At 44.0% G+C, this 21,669-nt stretch overlaps 2 protein-coding genes across 9 annotated transcripts in view; one reads left to right on the top strand and one right to left on the bottom strand.

The window, feature by feature from the left end:
* The window catches only part of DCAF10 (DDB1 and CUL4 associated factor 10), a 41,021-nt gene extending 34,697 nt beyond the window's left edge, over positions 1 to 6,324 (top strand). Inside the window, exon 7 of the mRNA XM_053656586.1 lies at positions 319 to 6,324. Coding sequence (XP_053512561.1) covers positions 319 to 687 — 369 coding nt within the window. The 3' untranslated portion in view covers positions 688 to 6,324. The remainder of the gene's footprint in view (positions 1 to 318) is intronic.
* The window catches only part of SLC25A51 (solute carrier family 25 member 51), a 73,054-nt gene that overhangs the window by 43,420 nt on the left and 7,965 nt on the right, over positions 1 to 21,669 (bottom strand). For 5 of the 8 annotated variants that reach the window (XM_053656587.1, XM_037140755.2, XM_037140756.2 and 2 more), the window contains one exon: positions 13,930 to 17,252. In XM_053656587.1, the coding sequence (XP_053512562.1) occupies positions 16,310 to 17,203 (894 nt within the window). In that variant the 5' untranslated portion in view covers positions 17,204 to 17,252 and the 3' untranslated portion in view covers positions 13,930 to 16,309. Of the gene's footprint in view, positions 1 to 7,079; positions 7,319 to 13,929; positions 17,253 to 21,669 lie in introns of those variants that run through there. The other 3 variants (XM_053656589.1, XM_053656588.1, XM_037140757.2) reach the window with 2 other exon arrangements.

The following is a 21,669-nucleotide window of genomic DNA, read 5'->3' as shown; positions in this document are numbered from 1 at the left end:
GAATGTCTTAATCCTAGAATTTTTTAAATGGCAAGATTCTTATTACTCTCAGAAACGGGAATTGTTACTACAGAAATCACAGTGGCCTCTGTGAATAACAGGCCTTAACGCACCGAAGTCTGGAATAACCCTAGGTTACAGAGATAAGAAGGGACGAGGCCAGCAAGTTAGTTGCAAGATGGGTGGGTGGCATTCATCTAAGTGATTTCTTGAAACAGTTCTGTGGCTTTGGCATTCTGTCGAGGGTTTTGAAAAGGAGTATCTGCAGTGCTGTTTGGGGCTCTGTAACTCCGGTGTGTCTTTCTCCTCTCTCCCCAGTGGACTTGTGTTTATGAATTCCAGGAAGGAGCTCCCGTGCGACCCGTCTCACCTCGCTGTTCCCTGCGACTGACTCATTACATCGAAGAAGCCAATGTAGGCAGGGGTTATATCAAAGAACTGTGCTTCAGCCCCGATGGACGAATGGTTTCTTCCCCACATGGCTATGGGATTCGCTTGTTGGGCTTTGACAAACAGTGCAGTGAACTCATTGACTGTTTGCCCAGAGAAGCCAGTCCCCTGCGGGTGATCCGTTCTCTGTACTCTCACAATGACGTGGTTCTGACAACCAAGTTCTCTCCAACGCACTGTCAGATCGCCTCAGGGTGCCTTAGCGGACGGGTTTCTCTGTATCAGCCAAAGTTTTAGGCACAACCTACATCAAATAAGCAACTCTTCTGGTGTTTGACAGATAAGTTACTTCAATTTAGGTGAAGTATTTTCTTTTTAGATCTTAAAAGTTTGGGTCAAGATCCTCATTCTTATGGGTCCAGGAGCACACCTCTGACCTGCGCACCGGGTCGTCCAGCAGAACAGGGGCCTCGCCGAGTCCGACTCCACGCAGCATCCCCAGTCCCGCTGACCTGCGCCGCTGAACTCCCGACACCCGGTTATTCTGCATGGTAGCTCTTGTCAAGTTTCCTTCTTTTTCTTTTTTGTTTTTTGATTTTGATGTGAATTTTGTGGACATCTGACAGGAGTTTTAGTTGGATTAGGAGAAACCTGTGACACTAGAATAAAACCCAAAAGTTCGATGTTGGCACACTGGTCGTTGAAAAAGAAACTTCATCTTCATTTATCAGCACACTTGGCCTTTTAAAGTTGCTGTTATGTTTATAATGAGCACAGACAATGGTGTTATTCTCATAACTGTTAGATAGTCTTGCAACAAAATGTTTTTTTAAGCTTCCTGTTAAAACTATACCTATTTTTTCACCATAAGAGGGTTTTGTTGTGCAATTCTAGAAGAAATATTATCATCTCTCTTTGTAATAACTTGTATGAACTTTAAAATCTTTAGCATGTGTCCTTACTTGGTATTTTGTTCCTGCCAACAGCATCAGGGAGGAAGAAGGGCAAAGGAATGGGCTTTTGCATTTCTTTTGTATAGAAGAGAATGTGTTTATTGGATCGGCACACTCTCTGACCAGTGATGAGAACAGCGTAGCTCAGATCTGCTCTCTCTGCCGGAGTATTTGAATCCCACAGGATGACGTGTTACAGTATTGGGGTGAAGGGGGATCTAGAGTGAAGAGGCGGGTTTTGCTCGTATTCCTTCCACAAGCCAGGTGGCAGTCAGCTCTCTCTGCATCAGAGAACTGCAGTCCTCTTCAAGCTGCTGGCTCAACCGTGGTCCTCAGTAGCTTGGATGTCAAGGCTAAAAGCTGATAGGAAGACCTCTGCTATGTTTTGCTATGGAGCACAGTAAGTAAGAAGCACCAAGCAGGGCTCTAGCCAAAGGCCGACTGCTCTGCCGAGTAAGCAGTGTCCCTCCAGTCCCCCCACTCGGGGCGGTGTGGTGTTTGGAGGGGAACTGCCAGAGGCTGGAATTATTTAACTCACACGCTGGCTTTTTCCCTCTTCCTTCGCATTTTCTTAGACAGTGATTCTCAAACATGAAGGTACATTATAATCATTGAGGAGCTTGTGAAAATACAGAAGACGCCCTCACCTTAGGAGATTCTGATTCTGCCAGGGAGAGGACAGGAGTCCGAATTTTAACAGGAACGCCAAGTAATCTTTATTCACGTGGTCCTGGATCACTGTGTGTGAAACACTACCTTAAACACCAGTCAGTGCTTTTGTACCCAGCAGGTGCTTCACACAACTCCCAGGAGGTGTTTTGATTATCGTTTTTTAAATAAGTAAATGAAAGCGATTTTAGAGCTAGAAAGTAATATAAGAAAGAATCATCTCATTATTTAAGGAACGAGAGAAGTGACGTGACTTGCCTACGGTCATCCTGAAAAACCACTGGCAGAGCCAGGACCCCAGTGCAAGTCTCCTGATTCCTTGCTCAGGGCAATTTCTACTGTATTATGCTGTCTGTTAAAATAATGACTTGTGAATACTTTATTTTGTCTTTAAGTTGTATTGTTGTGACTACCCTTAAATTGGCCAATAGATGAAAAAAGAAGGCATGGGAGAAGATGCTGAGAATTCCAGCCATAGCAGAAGAGTATTTTAAATTTTATGGAACTGTTTAAGCAACCCAGACGCCTAGATAAAAATGACATGTTTCTTCTAGCAGGGCCCACCAGACAGCCAGGCACACACTGTATACAGGTCACGTCTCACTTGGGACAGTGTCGGCTCTAGGACTGTTTTTTTTTTAAGGTTTTCTCTATTTACTTTTAGAGAGAGGGGAAGGTTTGACCCTGACCTGGGGTCAAAACTAGAACCTTGGTGTAATGGGATGGTGCTCTAGCCACTGAACTACCTGACAGGACCTAAAATTTGGCTATTATTTTAGTCATCAAAAAACTTATGACATTGTACATTATAAACACAGGTTTGCCATAAACTTAAAAAATTATTTTAACACTTAAAAGTTTGTTTTAATAATTACATCTGCATTAGCCTTAGAAAACAGTAACTCAAAGACTTGTTTTTTACTCCATCCAAAAATAAATTTACCTTTCAAGGATTTCTCAAGTATATCATTTTTAAAGATTTTATTTATTTTTAGAGAGGGGAAAAGAGGGAGACTCAGAGGGAGAGAAGCATCTTGGGTTGCCTCTCTCATGCCCTCAACTGGGGGCCTGGCCTGCAGCCCAGGCACATGCCCTGACTGGGAATCAAACTGGCGACCTTTCGGTTTGCAGGCCCGCACTTAATCCAATGAGCCACACCAGTCAGGGCTCATGTATATCATTTTTAAAAAAGAAGAGAAAAAAAGCAAAATGAGAATTGGGACATAACATACAGTTTCTTACTGGCTCATTGATAGCTTGTTTATAAAAAACACATTTAAAAGAAAAAGTTTCGGAGGTAAAAATCCTCCATGTTAACATTAAAAATGAGCTACTAAGTACCGTTATTGTATTGATAATCAAAAGAGGCTTCCACAAATTCCATCTCCTTTGGAGGGAGTTCCACGTTCACATGCTGGGCGCACGTGTCGCCCGGCTCCAAACTTCAGTCCATGGTTGTTTTAACCACTGGAGAGCACTTACCACACGTCAGATAATGCACACACTTCACTACTGACCCTCACAGGGACCTTGCAAGGTAGGCGGCATAAGCACCAAGTTACTTTGGAGGGAATGGAGAGTCAGAGAGGTTAAGTGATTTGCCTTAAGTCACAGAGCTGAGTGGCATCACTGGGATTCAAACCCGAGTCTGTCTGTTCTAGTCTAAAACCTGTGCTTCCTGCCCTCCCATTCTGCCCTCTGGTTTGTAAAGGATGGTAAACTGCCTTGCTAAGTCACTTGTTTAGCATCCTCCGGAAGTTCTTTATTACGGAGCTGACTTACCTTCTGCATCACGTGAAAGAACAGTTTTAAGATTGACAATTTCCATTAGAATTAATACCATAAACTTCAGGACATACATACGGTCCATTCCTAACTAAAAAACCTCAAGCAGGATACATAGCTACAAAATAAAAAGTAGAGGGTAACTAGCCTTGTATAAAAATAGAGCCACACAGATGAGATTTAAAAATGCACAGCCAGCAAACTCAACAAAACCACCTTTGTCCTCTTTGAGGTGTGGTCGTGATCAAAAAGTCATCGGGGGTATTAATCAAGGAATCAAAAGTCACCAGGAACGCTGTACTCTTGGGGGACATCACATCCTATCATTTCAAGGTTCCATTTCACTTAGAGTACAAAATCTGATCTGGCATTTTTTACTCTAAATTGTACTTAGTCATTGGTATTCATAGTTGGCACATGTATTGTAATTGGTAAAACAGGATAATTGTTGGCAGTGTTTCTCAAAGCTTGTGCAGGCGGTGTAAGGCACTGCTGTGCCGAATGACTCCAGGAACTCCGAATGCACAGCAGTTCCTTAGTTTCAGTTGTGAAAATGAAGTGGCTCAAGCAGCAGAGACCTCTATTTTAATATGTGTGATCTTTTTTCTTGGAAGCCCAGAAAACATATTTTGCTATTTCTCTTTGTCATATCCCTGAGAAGAAGCCATACCAAAAACTGTAGAAAAACAAGCAAGGAAAAGGTCAATCACAGCCCCCCCCCTCCTGTGCTCAGCACCAAGGCCACAATGTACCATTAGTGTTAAAGTCTTGTTTGCTGGAACGTGAAATGTAGGAAAAATATTCTGAGAGTCTTCTAGAAGCCTAGTGTTTCCCAGTCAGTCAGAATACATGGTTTTGGATCCATAAGTATCTGTTAAGCTTGTGACAAGTGAGGGAAATATTCTGATAACTTATTGATGACAATCAGCCCCATCTAGTGGCCAGTAGTCACTGAGAGCTGTGAAATCTCACTAAGTAATACCTGTGTTGGTCATGAAGGAAAGCATATGTACGACTTTTTGGATAACTAATGAATATCTCTTAAGTGCCAAAATTTAAAACTTGTAATAATTTTTGAAGTTTTTCAGATGTTAGTATACCTCCTTGCCTTCTTCTTAAACAGCATGCTCAGTATAATCCACTTTCTCATGATGAAAAGTAAAAGTTATATTCGTGTATCATTATAAATATCCAAGGAGCTCTAATGTATATAAAATAGTTCATAAGATGTAAAGGGCTATAACAAATAAGTTAATATCAATGACTATAAAGTGATTCCCTCAGCCCTGAGGTATATATAATCATTTGCCTCGGATTGCTGTTTTCTTTTAATTTAAAAATGTTTTATATCTGCTAAGCAGTTTGTTCTGTCTCCTTCTGATGTGTCAACAAGCCTGCCTCTGACAGGCTTCCCACCGCCTTCTAGGGAGCCGCGCTCCCCGGCTGGGAGCCGGACGTGAGATAACCGAGAGGGCCTGGCGTCCACAGGGCGGACGAGCTCTGGCGGGCAGCCCTGCAGGCAGCTCTGTTGGTTGCTTACCCCTTTGTGACCTCGTGGATGCCACAGTAACCTTCTGGAAACCAGAGGTTTCTGGTTACAGCGTGGCCCAGTGGTGTTTTCAAGTTGCTACTCAGTAAAATACTACAGACTAAGGATGTGGCTAGAGTAAGGAATGGACAGCAGTGTACCAAAGAATAGCAAGGCAGCCGCAAAGGCTCTGTATGTGAGCCTTGAAGCCTGAAAAAAGTGGTTTTCATGCTTTTAAGGGAAAAAAAAGGAATGCAGAGGGGGGGAAGCAATGAAAATCAAATCTAGATAGACTTAAGAGTATTTTTGATGCCATTAAATTTTGTCCACAACCATTAAAATACATGCTTAAATGATCACATGTTGTTACAGAGACACAGTTTTAGTCTCATTGCAGATTAAGATCATATCAACATTCTTAAGAGTTTCTCCCATTCAAATGGCGATGGAAATTATCAGAAGGAAATTAACAAATTTACCTGTCTTGCGCTCTCTCAGTTGTAAATGAATCAGAGGTAGAAATACGAGTTGGGCGGGTGTTATGAAAAGCTCCCTCTCACACGCGCCTCCTCTGTGTGTGTGTATGTGCATGTCACCCAGAGGTAATAAAATAATTTTAAATATAAATGTGGTCCAAAGTATTTAAAATAGAATTTCAAGCTTTCCTAAGTTTCTTCCTCATTTAGATTTCATGGTTTTTACATTAAAAATTGAATATTTGAATTTTCTTTTATTTCCAAATTGTGCTTTCTGATAAATTTTAGATGAACATCTTCAAGAAATCTGGGGTGTTCCAAACAATATAGTAGACACCAGAAGTGTCCTCCCTGGGCTCTGAGGTTCTCCGAAGTTCTTATGCTAGACTGTAAGCTCCTTGGGGGCAGGGACCATCTTATTTATTCCTGTTATCCTCAGTGATCCGTACAGCATCTGACAGAGTAGTTGCTCCATAAATGTTTGTTAAATGAATAAAATGAACCACATACGTGTGGCCTCAAGTTCCTGTGAAGCCAGACTGTGATGTGCAGATCGCTCAGTACCAGAGGGGCCCACCGTTTATCACAAGTCGACACACTCGATGCATCAGAGGAATGACCCGCGATCAGCATTTCCATTATCGGGAAAACAGCAGGTTAAGCTCAATTCTTCAGTCCACAGACATCTGAATCCCCACTATGTGCTAATCCAGTACTAGAGACTCAAGGGACAAGATCACTGAAGTTTGGTATTCCACAGCTGCGGCTGAAATAGGTGCAGAGCGGGCTTAAGGGGCGTGTGACCTGTGCCAGGGGAGGGCCCTGTGCTGAGACCGGTCCCAGGCTTGGTTCAACACTGTGCTGGGGCCCTCATGCAATTCTTCAGTTTTTGAACAAGAACCCGTAATTTTCTTTTGCACTGGGCTCAAGTTATGTAGCTGGCCTGGCTTGGATAGTATCATTTTGACACCACAGAAACAAAATAGTAAGAGTTATATCAATATTATCTTTTCACATTCAGTGAAAACTGGCCATAAAGTAAAATAACCTATAAAATCTAAAATTAAGACAGAAGTACTGACCTTTCAACCAACTTTTTAACAGATCAAATATTCTTCATTTCAGAATTAGAAAAGTATTCTAAAAATGCAATTGGCTTTTTACCTTTTCAATTGAAATGTTTTTGAGTTTTTCAAATGAATGAATGTATAGTTATAGGTGAATTTATTCTCAACATACATACATACCTACATCCAATTTTAAGTTTTTAACCTTTTATTATATGCACTGAATATTTTGGTATAAGTCTACCTCATAATGTGCTTTTAAAAAAATAAATACTACTTTGAAATGCTTGACACACTTTCTGTGTGTGTGAACCTGGTGAAAGGCTGAGGGCAAACCTGCATTTAGCAGCAGCTGGAACATTTTTGCTTAAGTCGCTTAGGCGTTCGTCCTGGGGCCAGACGCAGGCAGTGGTGGGGTGGTTCTCGTTACAGTCTGAACTTGGTGTAGCCCTATCAGAAAAAATTAGAGAATACACTTCAAATTTGGATTCTTTATCACTTTTGTATGTGTGTAGATATATACACACATATATGTGTGTATGTACATTATAAAACATGTACAGAAATAAAGGAACTTGTAAAAAGATTTAAGAAATCGATCTCTTCCAGGGACCACCGTGTGCTCATGCCCCATTCTGTGGTGACCAGCGGCATTTTACCCGAAACACATTTACTGAGACCTGACTGATCTGCACTGTTCGTTACTGTTCTGGCCATTTACCTGTTTGTTTGATATGTTTTTGAGAGTTTTACAAATTCGTTCTTTATTCAAGTGAAAATTGTGTTCATATAAATAGCATAGCGGATACATTTTACTTTTGTTTGTGGAGCTGTATACAGTGATTGGTTCTCAGGTAGACACATTAGAATGTGCATTTTTTTTTCAGTGTTCCCTAGAAGGACTTTTTTTGTATCACTTAACAGTGTGAGTGGTGGTTCATTTTACCATACTATTTTAATTCACTAAAAAAAAAGACGATTAAATTTGGAACACTTTTTTGTTAAATCATTGAAGAGAAAAATGGAATGAATCCCTTTTATTTTGTGAAATTAACCATTTATATAAGCTGATTGAACCAACCATAGCACTAATTGCTATTTCAGTTATTCCAATGACTGACAGGCTATGAGTCAGAAAAATTTAAAAGTAGATTTTTCTTTAAAAGGAAATGGTTATCTGGCATGCATTTATTTATTCCAATAAGTCAACAATTTATATTAGTTTCCTGTTACTGGTGTCACAAATTACCACACACTTAGTGCTGAGAACAACACAAACTTCTGTCCATGAGTTTTCTTCCAGGCCCTCCTAGCAGAAGACGTGGAAAGTGATGCTCAAACCGGAGCTCGAGTCCAAGTCCCTGGAGGGCTTTCAAAACACAGACTGCAGGGTCCTCACCCAGGGTTTCTGACTTCATAGGTCTGGGGTCGGAGCCCGGTTTTGCACTTCTAACCAGTTCCCTGTCACTGCTCTAGGTCTGGAGACCAGTTTGAGCACTCCAGACACTGAAAATGCAGTCAAGAGTTTGGCTTTTCACGGATGACAGATCCCAAGGATCTTTATGTAGAGGAAGGAAGCCGGGTTAGGGAAGATCTTAACTTTGCAGGTTGATACTGTAGATGCACAACAGGCGTCCCTTCAGCTACACCATTCAGTCCGTTGTCAGGCTGGCCCTGCATCAGCAAGAGCCTAGACTTTCCTGATTTGACTTGATATTTAAGTTACTGAGCAGCTAATCAAACTGAGATCATCCCACCTTCTCAGAAACAGACTGGCGCTGGGCGGCTTATCTTCTGGCTCCGGGAGGAGCAGTGCTACAGAAAGTCCCACCCCTGGCGTGAGCTGCGACTCCGGAAAAGGCACAAGGGAAACTAACCAGGGCGGAGACAACTCGATCTTTAAAAAAAGATTTTTAATTTTTTTTTTTTTTAGGAAACAGCTGTTTCCATCGAAAGCCATTTAAGTTACTGGTACACTAGACTGCTGCTGCCCTATTAACTCGCAAAGCCCGTCAGCAGAAAAGCTTAGTCTTTGGGTAAAAGGAAGGACCCCTATTTCATTGTGAAAGGATTGCTTGACTCCAGACCCCTGGGGTGGTCTCTATAAAAAAATAAATTGATTAGGCTGTGTTTCACCCACCAGCCCTGTCCCAGTCTGTGGGTGGTACTCTGTGGGTGGTACTCTGGGCCTGAGGAGAGGGAGGAGGTCGCAGGTGGCTACCATCTTGTGACTTGTGGGAAAGGGAATTACTAGGTCATAGGTCTGTATTGCCCTCTAGCCATTATTTCTGTAGGGGTGATACCGCTATGACTTCAATGGCACTCTGAGAATAATTAACATGCTAACAGAACTAAACTGAATCTTCCAACATATTGCCAACATCAAATACTGTGATAAGCGCCCTAATGATTTTTCTCCACATTTTATTATGAAATGTGCAAACATACAATAAAGTTGAATTTTACAGCCAACATTTGTTTTCCAGGATTACATGAATATTTTATTACACTTGCTTTATCACTTATCTAATATTCCATCAACCCATCTTAATTTATTTTGAATAAATTGCAGATAGCTGTACCTATCTTTCCCAAAACCTCAGCAATACACATCATTAACTAAAGTTCGGTATTTTTTCTTTTGTTGAAGTTTCCCTATGATTGAAGCCCACAAATATAAACAGCAGGCCCTCTAAGTTTATACAAATGTATACACATGTAAAACAAAACCCGTATCAGGATACAGGTTACCACCCACCCCGGAACGTCCCTCACGCCCCTTCCCAGGAAGACCCTCCCCGTCCCTCCCAGAGCTGCATGAACGAATCACACACTATGCAGCCCCCACAATGATTTTTAGGACATATTCCGAAGAGAGTCAAACAGTCTCTGGAACAGGAAGAGTAACAGTGAAACAACATCTGGGACCCGATTATGATTTATTCACTGAGCAGATACGAGAATCTCTAGTCTGCGGGTACAAAGATCAGAAGACAGTCCCTGCCCTCGGTAAACTCACAGGGAGGCGACAGATGCAGCACAGACGGCGGAGAGAGCAGGGGTTGAGCAGGTCGGCACAGGCCACGGGGTCACGGGGTCACGGGGGCATCAAGGGGAACTTTCTGTTCGGACTTTGGAACTTGTTCCAGGCGTCCCATGCTCTGTATGTCCCCACAGCTAGACTCGTAATGCTAAATGATTCGTCTTTAAATAAGGGCAGTTTTATAGTACTGAGCAGATGTAAGGCAAATTTGCTAAACAAGGAAGAAACTATAAAAGGCACAAATTGAACTTATGAAGTCTGTTTTTCCCCAGTTTGGGTTTACAGAGACTGGAACATACTCAGCACTGCCCGCAGACAAGGAACAACCTGCTGTCCCGCTCGGGTGGGAAGAGCTCCAGGCGGCAACGAAGTATTTATTCCGCCCTCCCGGACTCGCCTGCGCTCGCTCAAACAGACTGCGTCTCCGGGCCGGGCCCCCGCCGGACTTCTTTACTCTTAACCTTCGTACTTAACACACGTTACAGAGAAGCACTGTACTTGGTCCCCACACATACCCACTTTTTCCTATTATGTCCTTGAAACCTCTATGGCTCTTTCCTGGTGAGGAGGGAGTGGTGAGGAAACCAAGAAACCCGGGTCGTTTCTGTTTTAAATCGCCCTTTTCCCAGAAAACTAGGGGAGAGGGATTCAGCAGAAAGTTTTGAAACTTCCTTTTTCCCCCCAACGAAAGAGAACGCTCTTCTCAGAAGCCACCCATTACTACAGATATGACCCTTGAGAGAGGAGTAAGTTCCTTTCTAGTCTGAAATGAAAAGGTAGTATCGTAACTAAGTCCATTCCCTTTTCGTGCTTTACTTTGTAGCAGGAGCAAGTACTGATGACTCATCGCGAGTGCTTTTATTTTTGTTGATTAAAGGTAGAGGCGTTTGCTCTCATTAAGTACAAGTTACCACCTTCGTGGCTCTTCTGCAGTGACAGAATAGGACCAATGACACTATTTTAAGAAACTTGCTTCTCGCCCTTCTTGGTTAACTGCATCCAGCTTAGTTCCACAGTTCACACGCAGTGCAGAGGGATCAGAAAAATGGAATGTCTGCACACTCGTACAATCCTGACACACACAACCTTTGTTTTGTCTCAAGTTGGGCAGACGTTTCTCAGACTGTCCCAAATACCGTCCCAATGTGACGGTATTTGTAAATGGGCCTTCGAGGGGTAATTAGGGTTAGATGAGATCAGGAGTTTCTCCCCTTCCATGACAAGTCAGCACACCAAGAGGCCTGTCACCAGGAACCAAATCCGCCGGCACCTTGATCTTGGATTTCCTAGCCCCCCCCCTCCCCCCCCGCACTGTGAGAAATGTCTTTTTTAAGCCACCTAGTCCATGGTATTTCATTATGGCAGCTCAAGCCACATAAAAATACTTTCCTTAACCTCCATGGCCCATCAAGGAATGAAGGTCAGACGGGATATTCCAGAATGCTGTAATCCTGAATATCCACGTGTCCCTTCACTCTCTCGATTCTTCGAGATATTAACCAGATATAAACCAGTTGTCAGCTCCTGTGCCAGGCACTGGGAACACTGGAGACCAGAGCAGATCCCTCCCTCGTGGGGCTGGCACTTGAAAGGTGCAAGAGGTGGTGCATGAACTGTCTTGCCTGAAGTGACTTTTGATCTCAGGAGGAGGTGCTGAGTGAATCAGGGAAGGGCGCAGTGCTTGGGGCGGGGGCACTCTGCTCGGGTGAAGGGCCGGGGACCCGCTGCTGAGTACAGAAGTCCTGGTGTTGAGGGCAGTGACAGAGCAGGGCAGTGGCAGCTGTAGGTGAACAAAGGTGGCAGAGGCCGGATCGTTTCGTCTGAAATAATTACTGTCAGCAGTATGGAGAATGGATTGAAGAGATGCGAATCTAGATATTCTCAATTTCTGCTTCAAAATCGGGTATGCTCATCTGGAAGAAAGCTCCCTACTGGCAACTTCGGCTGCTACATGGACTAAGTGGGGAACCAGCCTCGGGGAGATGGGGGGGGGGGCTCTGAGGCAGCACGAGCTCCTCTAGGCCCCCGTCCCCGTCCCGCCTTGAGAAGTACCAGGTCCCTACACGCTCCCCTCGTCTCTGATCTACAATGGCTGCCGCAGGTGGGTTAAAAAGTCTCACCAGATGACATGTAACACTCCTTTTGTCAACTCTGAAGTTCAGGATATTCACTTTCGTAATAATTTCTACCCTCGAGTTTCTGGGACATGTTACAGCAACTGCCCCCTCCCCCCAGTGGTCCTCGCCAAGCCGCCTCCGCTCGCCCAGACACAGGGAGCACCTTACAATTTACACGTGAACCAACGGTGCGGCCGATACAACGTCACCCCGACAGGAAGCAGTGGCTATGAAGTTAAAAAGCAGATACGAAAGTGGAAAAGCACCAGCACCCAGACCATTTACCTGGGGGAAAGCGTGACCTGAAGGTACAGATTACGGACAAGCTGAATTTACCATTGGACACAGCAGGAAAAAAATCAAAATGCTTTACAGTTTAGCCATCTGGAAAACTATCTGGAACTTAAAAAAAAATTTATTTTTATCTTCGCCCAAGGACGTTTTCCCCATTACTTTTAGACAGGCAAGAAACACGGACGTGAGAGAAAAGCATCGGTCAGTTGCCGCCCATTCATACCCAGGCTGGGGTCACACGCACTCAGACCAGGGACTAAACCTGCAATCTAGGTTATGTGCCCCAACTGGGGATCGAACCTGCAACTTTTTGGTTACAGTAGGACAACACTCCAACCAACTGTGCCACTGGCCAGGACTGGAACCCCTCCTGACCAAAGATGAATAAATGAAGAACTGTTCAATCTACAAAGTCGTGAGGTGAAGTTGCTAGCATTTTTAACAAAAATACTAATATATCAATTTATCACACAAAAAAGAATGCTAGTAACTCTAACTCAACCACAAGGCCAAATCCATTAAAAAAAAAAAAAGCCAAAACTTTATTCCAAAAAGAATTACCAAAAGTAGAATGTTAACTCTGAAAACATCTACAGGTTTCATTTAAACTCACAGTCGCAAAATTCAAAATGTCAAACAAAAACAGCTCTATTGCTTCACCACGTTCAATGAAACTTTAAAAACTGAACATGTAGAGGCTGCCCCACAATTTGGGAGCCACTTAAGCAAATATTTAATATTAAGCTTAAACAAAGTATTAAAAGTTAAAAGCCTCCAATTTTAGAATGCCTGCTCAAGTCTTTGATATGTATGGGAAAACTGGGCTATTACTTTAAAAGAAATCATGTTTTTCTTCAAGAGCGATTTCTCGCCTTCATTTTGGCTGCATAGCATCTCCCCTGCAGGGACCCAGGGCTGGTCAACGGGACTGACTCACGGTGAACCCCTCTAGACCCCGCTTCCCACGCCCACCTCCCACCCACTGCTCCCTTCCCCACCCCCCAGTCCTCTGAGACTGAAGCTGTAACTGAACCAGGGCGTTTCAGGTCTTCAAAGATGGTCAGACTTGCACGATTCTGTTCTACCGCACAGTTCAGAACATACGGTAGGGGATTATATAGCTATTAAGGTAAGAAGAACATCGACTAGAGACAGAAACACCCGCCTAGTCTGCAACAGCAGCGCGTCACCACACAGAGGTTGTGTTTACGGGGCGTCCCGGGGCTTGTACCGCTCAGCGGGTGTTAATCACACAACCCTCGCACCGACACGAAGCACACGGCAAGGCCAGAGCACCTGGGCTCATGAGCAGTCTGTGTCACACATGGAACAAAAGGGCCACTTTTAAAGCTTTTCAAATAGTTATTTGATCATAGTTGTCTTTTCAAAATTACTGTACTAGTTCACAATGAAGGTAAAAACAATAGTTACTGTCTTATTAACACATTTTGCCTTAAAGTTCAGACAAAGCTGTGAGCTACAAGTCCTGTTGAATTTCTTGTCAAGTTTAACAAGTCTGTATGACAACATAAAACCATCCCTGGTAAGGTATTTGCAGTTTGGTCTTCAAAAGCCGTAAAAAGTAACAAAGAAATCCCAAAATAGTATGAGTTGAAACCATTAAAAATATTTATTGTTTGTAAATGCCACATATTTTGAGACAGCAGAAATCAAAGCATCCGCCTTCGAATTCTCACTTCTTGTATTTCACAAAAGTGCTTTAGAACTTAGATTTCTACCACCTGCATGGAGTGTACAGAGAGGAGGAAGCCCTGTGGGACAAGGCCCTTGGAGTCCGTTCCCAGGGCCAGGACTCAACCCCAGGCTCACACGCCTGCCGCATGCTGAGCACCTAGATGTGCCCGGGAGTACTCGGGGACACACACACACACGAATGAGGGGCCAGGCACCACAGTGCCACGGTCACTCATGTTTGAAAGAGCCGCTTCAAATCCTGATTTGACTCCATTGGACAGGCTACTCACCTTTATTTGGTGACACTGTGTTCTGAAATCTCTACATCTGCACCTGTGTTGCTAAAGTAAACTGCCACCTGGCACACCGGGCGAGCAGAGCGGCGGTAAACCTCCTGAGCTTGATTTACTGTCTAACGAACGCTTTCCAATGCTTTTGGTTGGAAGGATGCTTATTTTATTTGTCCAGCCGTACTGCATGTAGAGGTAAACATCTTTTTTTGGACTATCTGCCCAGAAACTGAGTAAACTACCAATTGAGACCCTGATTTTATTTTGGTCAGTGGGCACATACTCATATGCAATTACCCAGAATGATGAAAAACTAGCAATAAGAAACCTAACTACTATGTCAGATGCTGGAGAACAATCTTGATCATGTTATTTACGTATGTAGGCTTTAAAAGATAAACGGCTTTTCTAGGTGTTTTTGTATTTTATTAATTACTCAATTGGTGTATGAGTCATTTTGCCTTATCTGGAAAAAACATTTTAAAATATGTCCTTTGACAAAACAAGTTCTTGCTAGCTGAGGCATGAGTAATCAATTTATCCAGCTATTTTTCCAACTTCTAGAAATTAAAAATTAACCCTTCAAATATCTCTATTTAGATCTTATCCTCTCAAACTCTTTTAATGGTAAAATGGTAAAATTGGGTTTCCAAAATGTAAAAATCCTAATAGAAGTTTCTATTTCCGGAGTAAAAAAAAAGGCAAACACTGTGAGGTGAATGCTATCCTGATTTTGTTCCCCCAAAACAATCAGAAACCAGAAAAAAAATATTGAGATTCTCTTAGACTTCCAAAGTAAAAATTTATGGTAGTGTTTTTCTTTTTAAAAAGGAGTTTCAAGAGAATGGAATACCTGAATAAGACAAACTACTATCCAAAGGGAAAAAACAGCCAAAGATGTTTGGTAAGTTGCCAACAATACTTCAAAGATATTGAGCTAAAGAACCCCAGATCAGGGTGGCTCACTGGCCTGCAGTGAGTCACTTGACTCACTTGGTTGGGCATTGGCCTGCAGAACGAAAGGTCACCGGTTCAGTTCCGGGTCAGGGCACATGCAGGTTTGGTCCCCACTTGGGGTACATATGAGAGGCAACAAATTGATGTTTCTCTCCCTTTCTCCCTCCCTTCCCTTCTCTCTAAAAAAATAAATATCATCTTATAAAAAGAAACTGAACTAAAGAGAATTTGATCTGAAATTAATATAAAACTTAGGATGAAATGTTTATGACAAAATTTAAGTCTCCCCATCTGTTCGCTATGAAGTAGGTGAAATCAACATAAGGATATTATGAACAGGTTTAAGGTCACATCCAGAACTAAACAGAAAACTTTCAAACCTAGAAAGCAAAATGGTTTTTCCTTTCACTGCCTGCTCAAGCCTACGACGTCTGAGCAGAAATAGTCTGGTAATGACCCCCCAACAGGTACTTTGTTTCAAAAATGAATACAAGCAATTTATCACAAAAAGCCTATGACTATTAAGCTCTTTTCTTCCCTGTCCTGCTCCTTTGTCCTCTGGTGTATATGCTTAAGTGCAGCAAAGAAGAGTACCCTTTACAACTTCTAAGAACAGAGAAGCAAGAAATGGAGTAATAAAGTAAGCCTGAGAATTCAAGAGGTCCTAAGAGCCTTTCCTCTGGCTGGTCATGGCCACTGACATTTCAACACAGAAGGTTCGGAGACTTTGGACAAGACCATCGTGGCTATTAGTTTCTTTGTCAAAAGCCATCCATCAGATAAACAGCTCTTAACAAGGCAATGAGCCTAAAGTTCTCAGGTAATAATTAAAACAAAACCCAAAACCCCAGAACCCTTAAAATTTCCTATTGTAACATTTTATTCCAAATTTGTTGGTGCTTAAAGAGAACAGCTTTGCCTGTAATTCACTGTGCCCTGAACTTGTGACACCAACTGGTATTTGGCCAATTAAGGACAAGGCCAAACTGCTTTCTTCTTTGAAGGTCTAGTCAGTTAATAAATGGCACCTAACTGATGATTTCTTTCATATAACCTTTAACAAGAATTCATAGGTCGCATTGATTATGCCCCAAGAGATGAGGGACCGATGGTAATTCAGATGGGCACCTCTGAAAAGATTTGTGAGTTTCCTGTCCCGTTCTAACCAGATTTTTTTGAAAACCTTGGGAAAAGACTGGAATTCCCCACCAATCTGAGACTGCATGCGAGTTTTTACAACATTAAGTGGGAAAAACAAGATTCCCAACATGGCGCCCAACAGCCCTCCGCAGATAAAATCGGTGACCAAGTGAGCGCCGTGAGTTGTAGCAGTAGGCAGGTGCTCCTTGATGGGACCCCGGAGGCCAAAAAACAGGACGTTGCTGAAGCCATTGCGGAAAAGAATAGGTGTCAAGCCTCGGTAATACTCTCCAACTCCATGGCACTTCAGTGCTTTGAAAGCCTGGTAAGTGTTTGTGAATTTGTCATGATGCTTGTGGTCTTGAAGCAATGTTTGAACTCTTTCAAACGGGGTGAAAATTGCTTCCGTTGTCCCCGCAAGTAACGCCGCCATGCTGCGGGTTGCAACCTCTGGGGCACTGGTGTGCCTCCGGAGGAGGCAGGACAAATCCTCATACAGACCGAACATAAGTGCCAGTGTCGTCGTCTTCTGCATCAGCGGGGGGAGGATGCCGCGGTACAGGTTCCGGAAGCCGTCCCTCCGCAACTGAAGCACTGCGTCCCTGGTTTTGATTCCATAAAGCTGTTGCCGAAAGAGGACCTTCTGAACGGGATACGTGATTGTTACGTTGTTGAAAGCTGCACAGCAGCCACACAAATAGTGTTTCATTTCACCAACATCTGTAATATGAGGCGATATATCTTGTTTTGAAGATGTTATGATGGGAGACCTCTTTTCATGAGCTTCTGAATCCATCATGCAGCTTGTGGCTTACGATCTTTCTTCTTCATGAAGGATTCTTTTTAACCTACAAATAATAAAATGACAATAGGTAAACCTTTAAACAGAGTGTTCCATTTTCAGAGGGCTCCTGGAGGTCCCCAAGACCCTTTCCATGGTCTGGCGGTGCCCCCTTTTCCAATAACACACTGTGTGAAGCTTAATTTTCTGCATAAACTCCGACCAGAACAACTCCGACTGAAGCAGAAGCAGATATGGGACCCTGCTTATCTTTTCAAACCAGACATTAATGAAACCTGCAAAACTATAAAACATGCTCTTCTCAATGATTTTTTTAAAAAGTTACTTTTCATGAAAATGTGTTGCTTATATTAACATGAGTTTATCATCATTATTATTAAGTAAATTAATAAATATTTTTAAATTTTAGCCCTAGCTGGTGTAGCTCAGTTGATTGAGTGCAGGCCTGCAAACCAAAGAGTCACTGGTTCAATTCCCAGCCAGGGAACATGCCTGGGTTGTGGGCCAGGTCCCCAATGGGGCGCATGTGAAAGGCAACCACACATTGATGTTTCCCCCCTCTTTCTGCTTCCCTTCCCCTCACTCTAAAAATAAATAAAACCTTTAAAAAAGGAAAAAGATTAAAAGAAATAAGTATTTTAAAATTTTGTTTCAATTGCTAAGACCACAAATATTAATCCACATAAATAAAGGCTCTTTGGCATCCACAATAATTTTTAGGTGTAAAAGGATCCTGAGACCGAAACAATTTGAGCACCACTGGACTGGTTCATGCACACTGTCTACACTACACAACTGTATACATCACTATCCTTCTGAAACAAAGTCCTTCCACGAGAAATACAACAGCAGGACATGCATTCAATCACTGTGTTCACTAACGCTTACATGGTACCCGCTCTGAACCAGGCCCTCTGCTCAATGCTCGTAATCCAAAGACAAGGAACTCGTGATTCCACAGGAGACTGCCAGGGTGAGCGCTGACACCGCAGCAGTATCTTCTAGGAGAAGTGTGCCATGGAGCACGGGTGAGGGCCACGGAACACGGGTGAGGGGCACAGGTGAGGGGCACGGAGCATGGGTGAGGGGCACGGAGCACGGGTGAGGAGCACAGGTGAGGGGCACGGAGCACGGGTGAGGGGCACAGGTGAGGGGCACGGGGCACGGGGCACGGGTGAGGAGCACAGGTGAGGGGCACGGGGCACAGAGCACGGGTGAGGAGCACGGGTGAGGGGCACGGGGCACGGGTGAGGGGCACGGGTGAGGGGCACGGGGCACGGGTGAGGGGCACAGGTGAGGGGCACGGAGCATGGGTGAGGGGCACGGGTGAGGGGCACAGGTGAGGGGCATGGAGCACGGGTGAGGGGCACGGAGCACGGGTGAGGAGCACAGGTGAGGGGCACGGGGCACGGGTGAGGAGCACGGGTGAGGGGCACGGGGCACGGGTGAGGAGCACAGGTGAGGGGCATGGGGCACGGGTGAGGAGCACAGGTGAGGGGCACGGGGCACGGGTGAGGAGCACGGGTGAGGGGCATGGGGCATGGGTGAGGGGCACGGGTGAGGAGCACAGGTGAGGGGCATGGAGCACGGGTGAGGGGCACGGAGCACGGGTGAGGAGCACAGGTGAGGGGCATGGAGCACGGGTGAGGGGCACGGGGCACGGGTGAGGAGCACAGGTGAGGGGCACGGAGCACGGGTGAGGAGCACAGGTGAGGGGCACGGGGCACGGGTGAGGGGCACGGGGCACAGGTGAGGAGCACAGGTGAGGGGCACGGGGCACGGGTGAGGAGCACAGGTGAGGGGCACGGGGCACGGGTGAGGGGCACGGGGCACGGGTGAGGAGCACGGGTGAGGGGCACGGAGCACGGGTGAGGGGCATGGAGCACGGGTGAGGGGCACAGGTGAGGGGCACGGGGCACGGAGCACAGGTGAGGAGCACAGGTGAGGGGCACGGAGCACGGGTGAGGGGCACGGAGCACGGGTGAGGGACACGGAGCACGAGTGAGGGACACCGCGCGCACATGCTTGCCGCGGTCCAGCCGCAGCGGGTCAAGGGGTCCCACAGGTGAGGGTAGGCGTCGGCGCTGGGTAACAGACGACAACACGCCTCAAAGGACAGTGAAGCTCTGTTCCGTTTATTGCAAGTACAAGCAGGTTTTTATATTTTCATTTCAGGTAGTGATTAATATCTGCAGTATAACATGATCATTTAAGCAGAAAAAATCAATACAAAGGTATTCAGTAAAAGTACAAAAGTTCCCATAGATTTAGTTAAAGATTATTTTAACTAGGAGAGCCATTAATCAGACAATTAGAAATATCTTATTGTATATTAAAGTTTCTCAGAATTTGGTATAGGGCAAAAGGATACGCTAAATTGAGTAAAGAAAATAGGAGATTTATTATAAATAAGGCCCTTGTGATGTCTAACTTAGCTATCTACCTTTTTTTTTTTTTGCTTAAAATGTTTTTCTGTGTACTATAAATTCTGACTCCCTACTGACTGTTTAGTTTGTAATAACTAACTAGCTTTTGTTATTTCTTTGCCTGTCTAGTTGATATATATTCTTATTCAAGGTAAAGAAGGGGCTATTCCTATGTTGCAGGGGGCTTTTAAGGGTACTTCTTTTAAGTTTCTCTAGGAGTTCTTTTATAGACATGTTTTGTACTTTGATTCCCTCTAAGAAAGTAGTGAGATCATCTCCTGATTTCCTAGAGTATTCTATCTTGTCTTGGGTGTTTTTCTAATGATCTGTTATTGATTAAGCTTGAATTCTCAGATTGTTCTGATTGTTTCCTTGTGCCTGTATTCCCTGACGTTTCTAGTATGATATTATTATTCCGTTCATTGAGCCAGGAAAGGTCCAGGCACACTATCTGAATCACTGCCAGGGTATTCATAATGATTAAAGCAAAAAGGGTCATGATCCCCAAAGCAAGCACAATCACAATAGGTATTGCAGGGCCTTCCATGCCACGTCCACCAGGTTGGAAACTGCTTCCTTGAAGTCTTACACCCCCTCTCAGGACCTTGTCACGGAGAGAGGGATCCAACAGTGGACGCGGCAGTGGACGTGGCATTGGGTGAGGGACGCCGCGCACACATGCTAAGAAGCGGAGGCTGGAAGTAAAGGGTTGAAGGGGGCCTGCGGGTGTGTACTCTACACTGTATTTTCACAAATTTAATTCTCAAAACAACTCTATAAATATTTTCCTAGCTTTACCAATGAAATGACCAACACTCTTTTGCCCAAGGTACAGTTACTAACTGGTAGAGCTGGCATCTTGAAATGAAGCCTGACTCACTCCAGGCTCCTTGTTCCTGCTTTCATACCACAGGTGGCAGTGACTTTCGGAGGCCGCCCTGAGACAAAAGTTGGCTGTAAGAGACCATGAGGAAAACTATTTGAAGCCTAAATATATCCATTTAGCCCACTGGGTAGAACTGAGGCAAAACAGAATGTATGTTTCCTTAAAATGGCAAGATTGTTCTTGCCTGTCATCTAAAGCCAACTTTCCCCTCAAAAGGATCTAAATAGTTAAGACCATCCAGAACATTTCCTACATCCCAGAAATAGTCGCAGAAATTACCTTCAGCTGGGGACATGACAGTTTTATATTTTATATGTATCAGGCTAAATATTTCAAAATTGCTTATATTCTTCAACAGTAAAATATCACATTTAACTACAACTCAAAAAATTAAATAACCTAATTAAAAATGAGCAAAGGACCTGAAAAGATATTTCTCCAAAGATATACAAACAGTCAACAAGCATATGAAGAGATGCTTGACATCACTTATCATCAGGGAAATGCAAATCAAACCCACAATGAAATATCGCCTCATACCCATTAGGATGGCCCCTATGAAAGAGAGGAGGGAAGAGAGGAGGGAAGAGAGGACGAGAGGACGGAAGGAAGGGAGGCAGGGAGGGAGGGGAAAGGGAGCGGAAAGGAAAAGGACAACGACTATTGGTGGGGATGTAGAGAAGTCGGAACCCTTGTGCACCACTGGTGGGAATGTAAAATGGTGCAACCTCTAAAGAAAACTGTATGGTGTGCTCTCGGCTGGTGTGGCTCGGTTGGAGCATCGTCTCATAGGCTGAAAAGGACGTGGATTTAATTCCTGATCAGGGTACACACCCAGGTTGCAGGGTTTAATACCCGGTAGGGGCATGTATGAGAAGGCAACTAATTGATGTCTCTCTCTCTCTCTCTCTCTGTATTTGTCTCTCTCCCACCAACCCTTCCTGTATCTCTAGAGCAATGAAAAAACGTCCTTGGGTGATGATTAAAAAAAATTATGGCCATCCCTCTGTTCTTCAAAAAACTTAAAATAGGGACTTCCAGCCAAGATGGAGGCTAAGGTAGATATACCTGACCTCCCTGCATAAGCAAAAGGACAACAAATTTAAAAACAAAAAATAACCAGAATTGCCAGAAAATCAAACTGTATGGAA

This window comes from Artibeus jamaicensis, unplaced genomic scaffold (assembly GCF_021234435.1).
Source record: "Artibeus jamaicensis isolate MK-2021 breed Jamaican fruit bat unplaced genomic scaffold, CSHL_Jam_final scaffold_1964, whole genome shotgun sequence".
Taxonomy (NCBI): Eukaryota; Metazoa; Chordata; class Mammalia; order Chiroptera; family Phyllostomidae; genus Artibeus; species Artibeus jamaicensis.
Note: the sequence above shows the minus strand (reverse complement) of the source record. Positions and strands in the feature narration are given on the sequence as shown.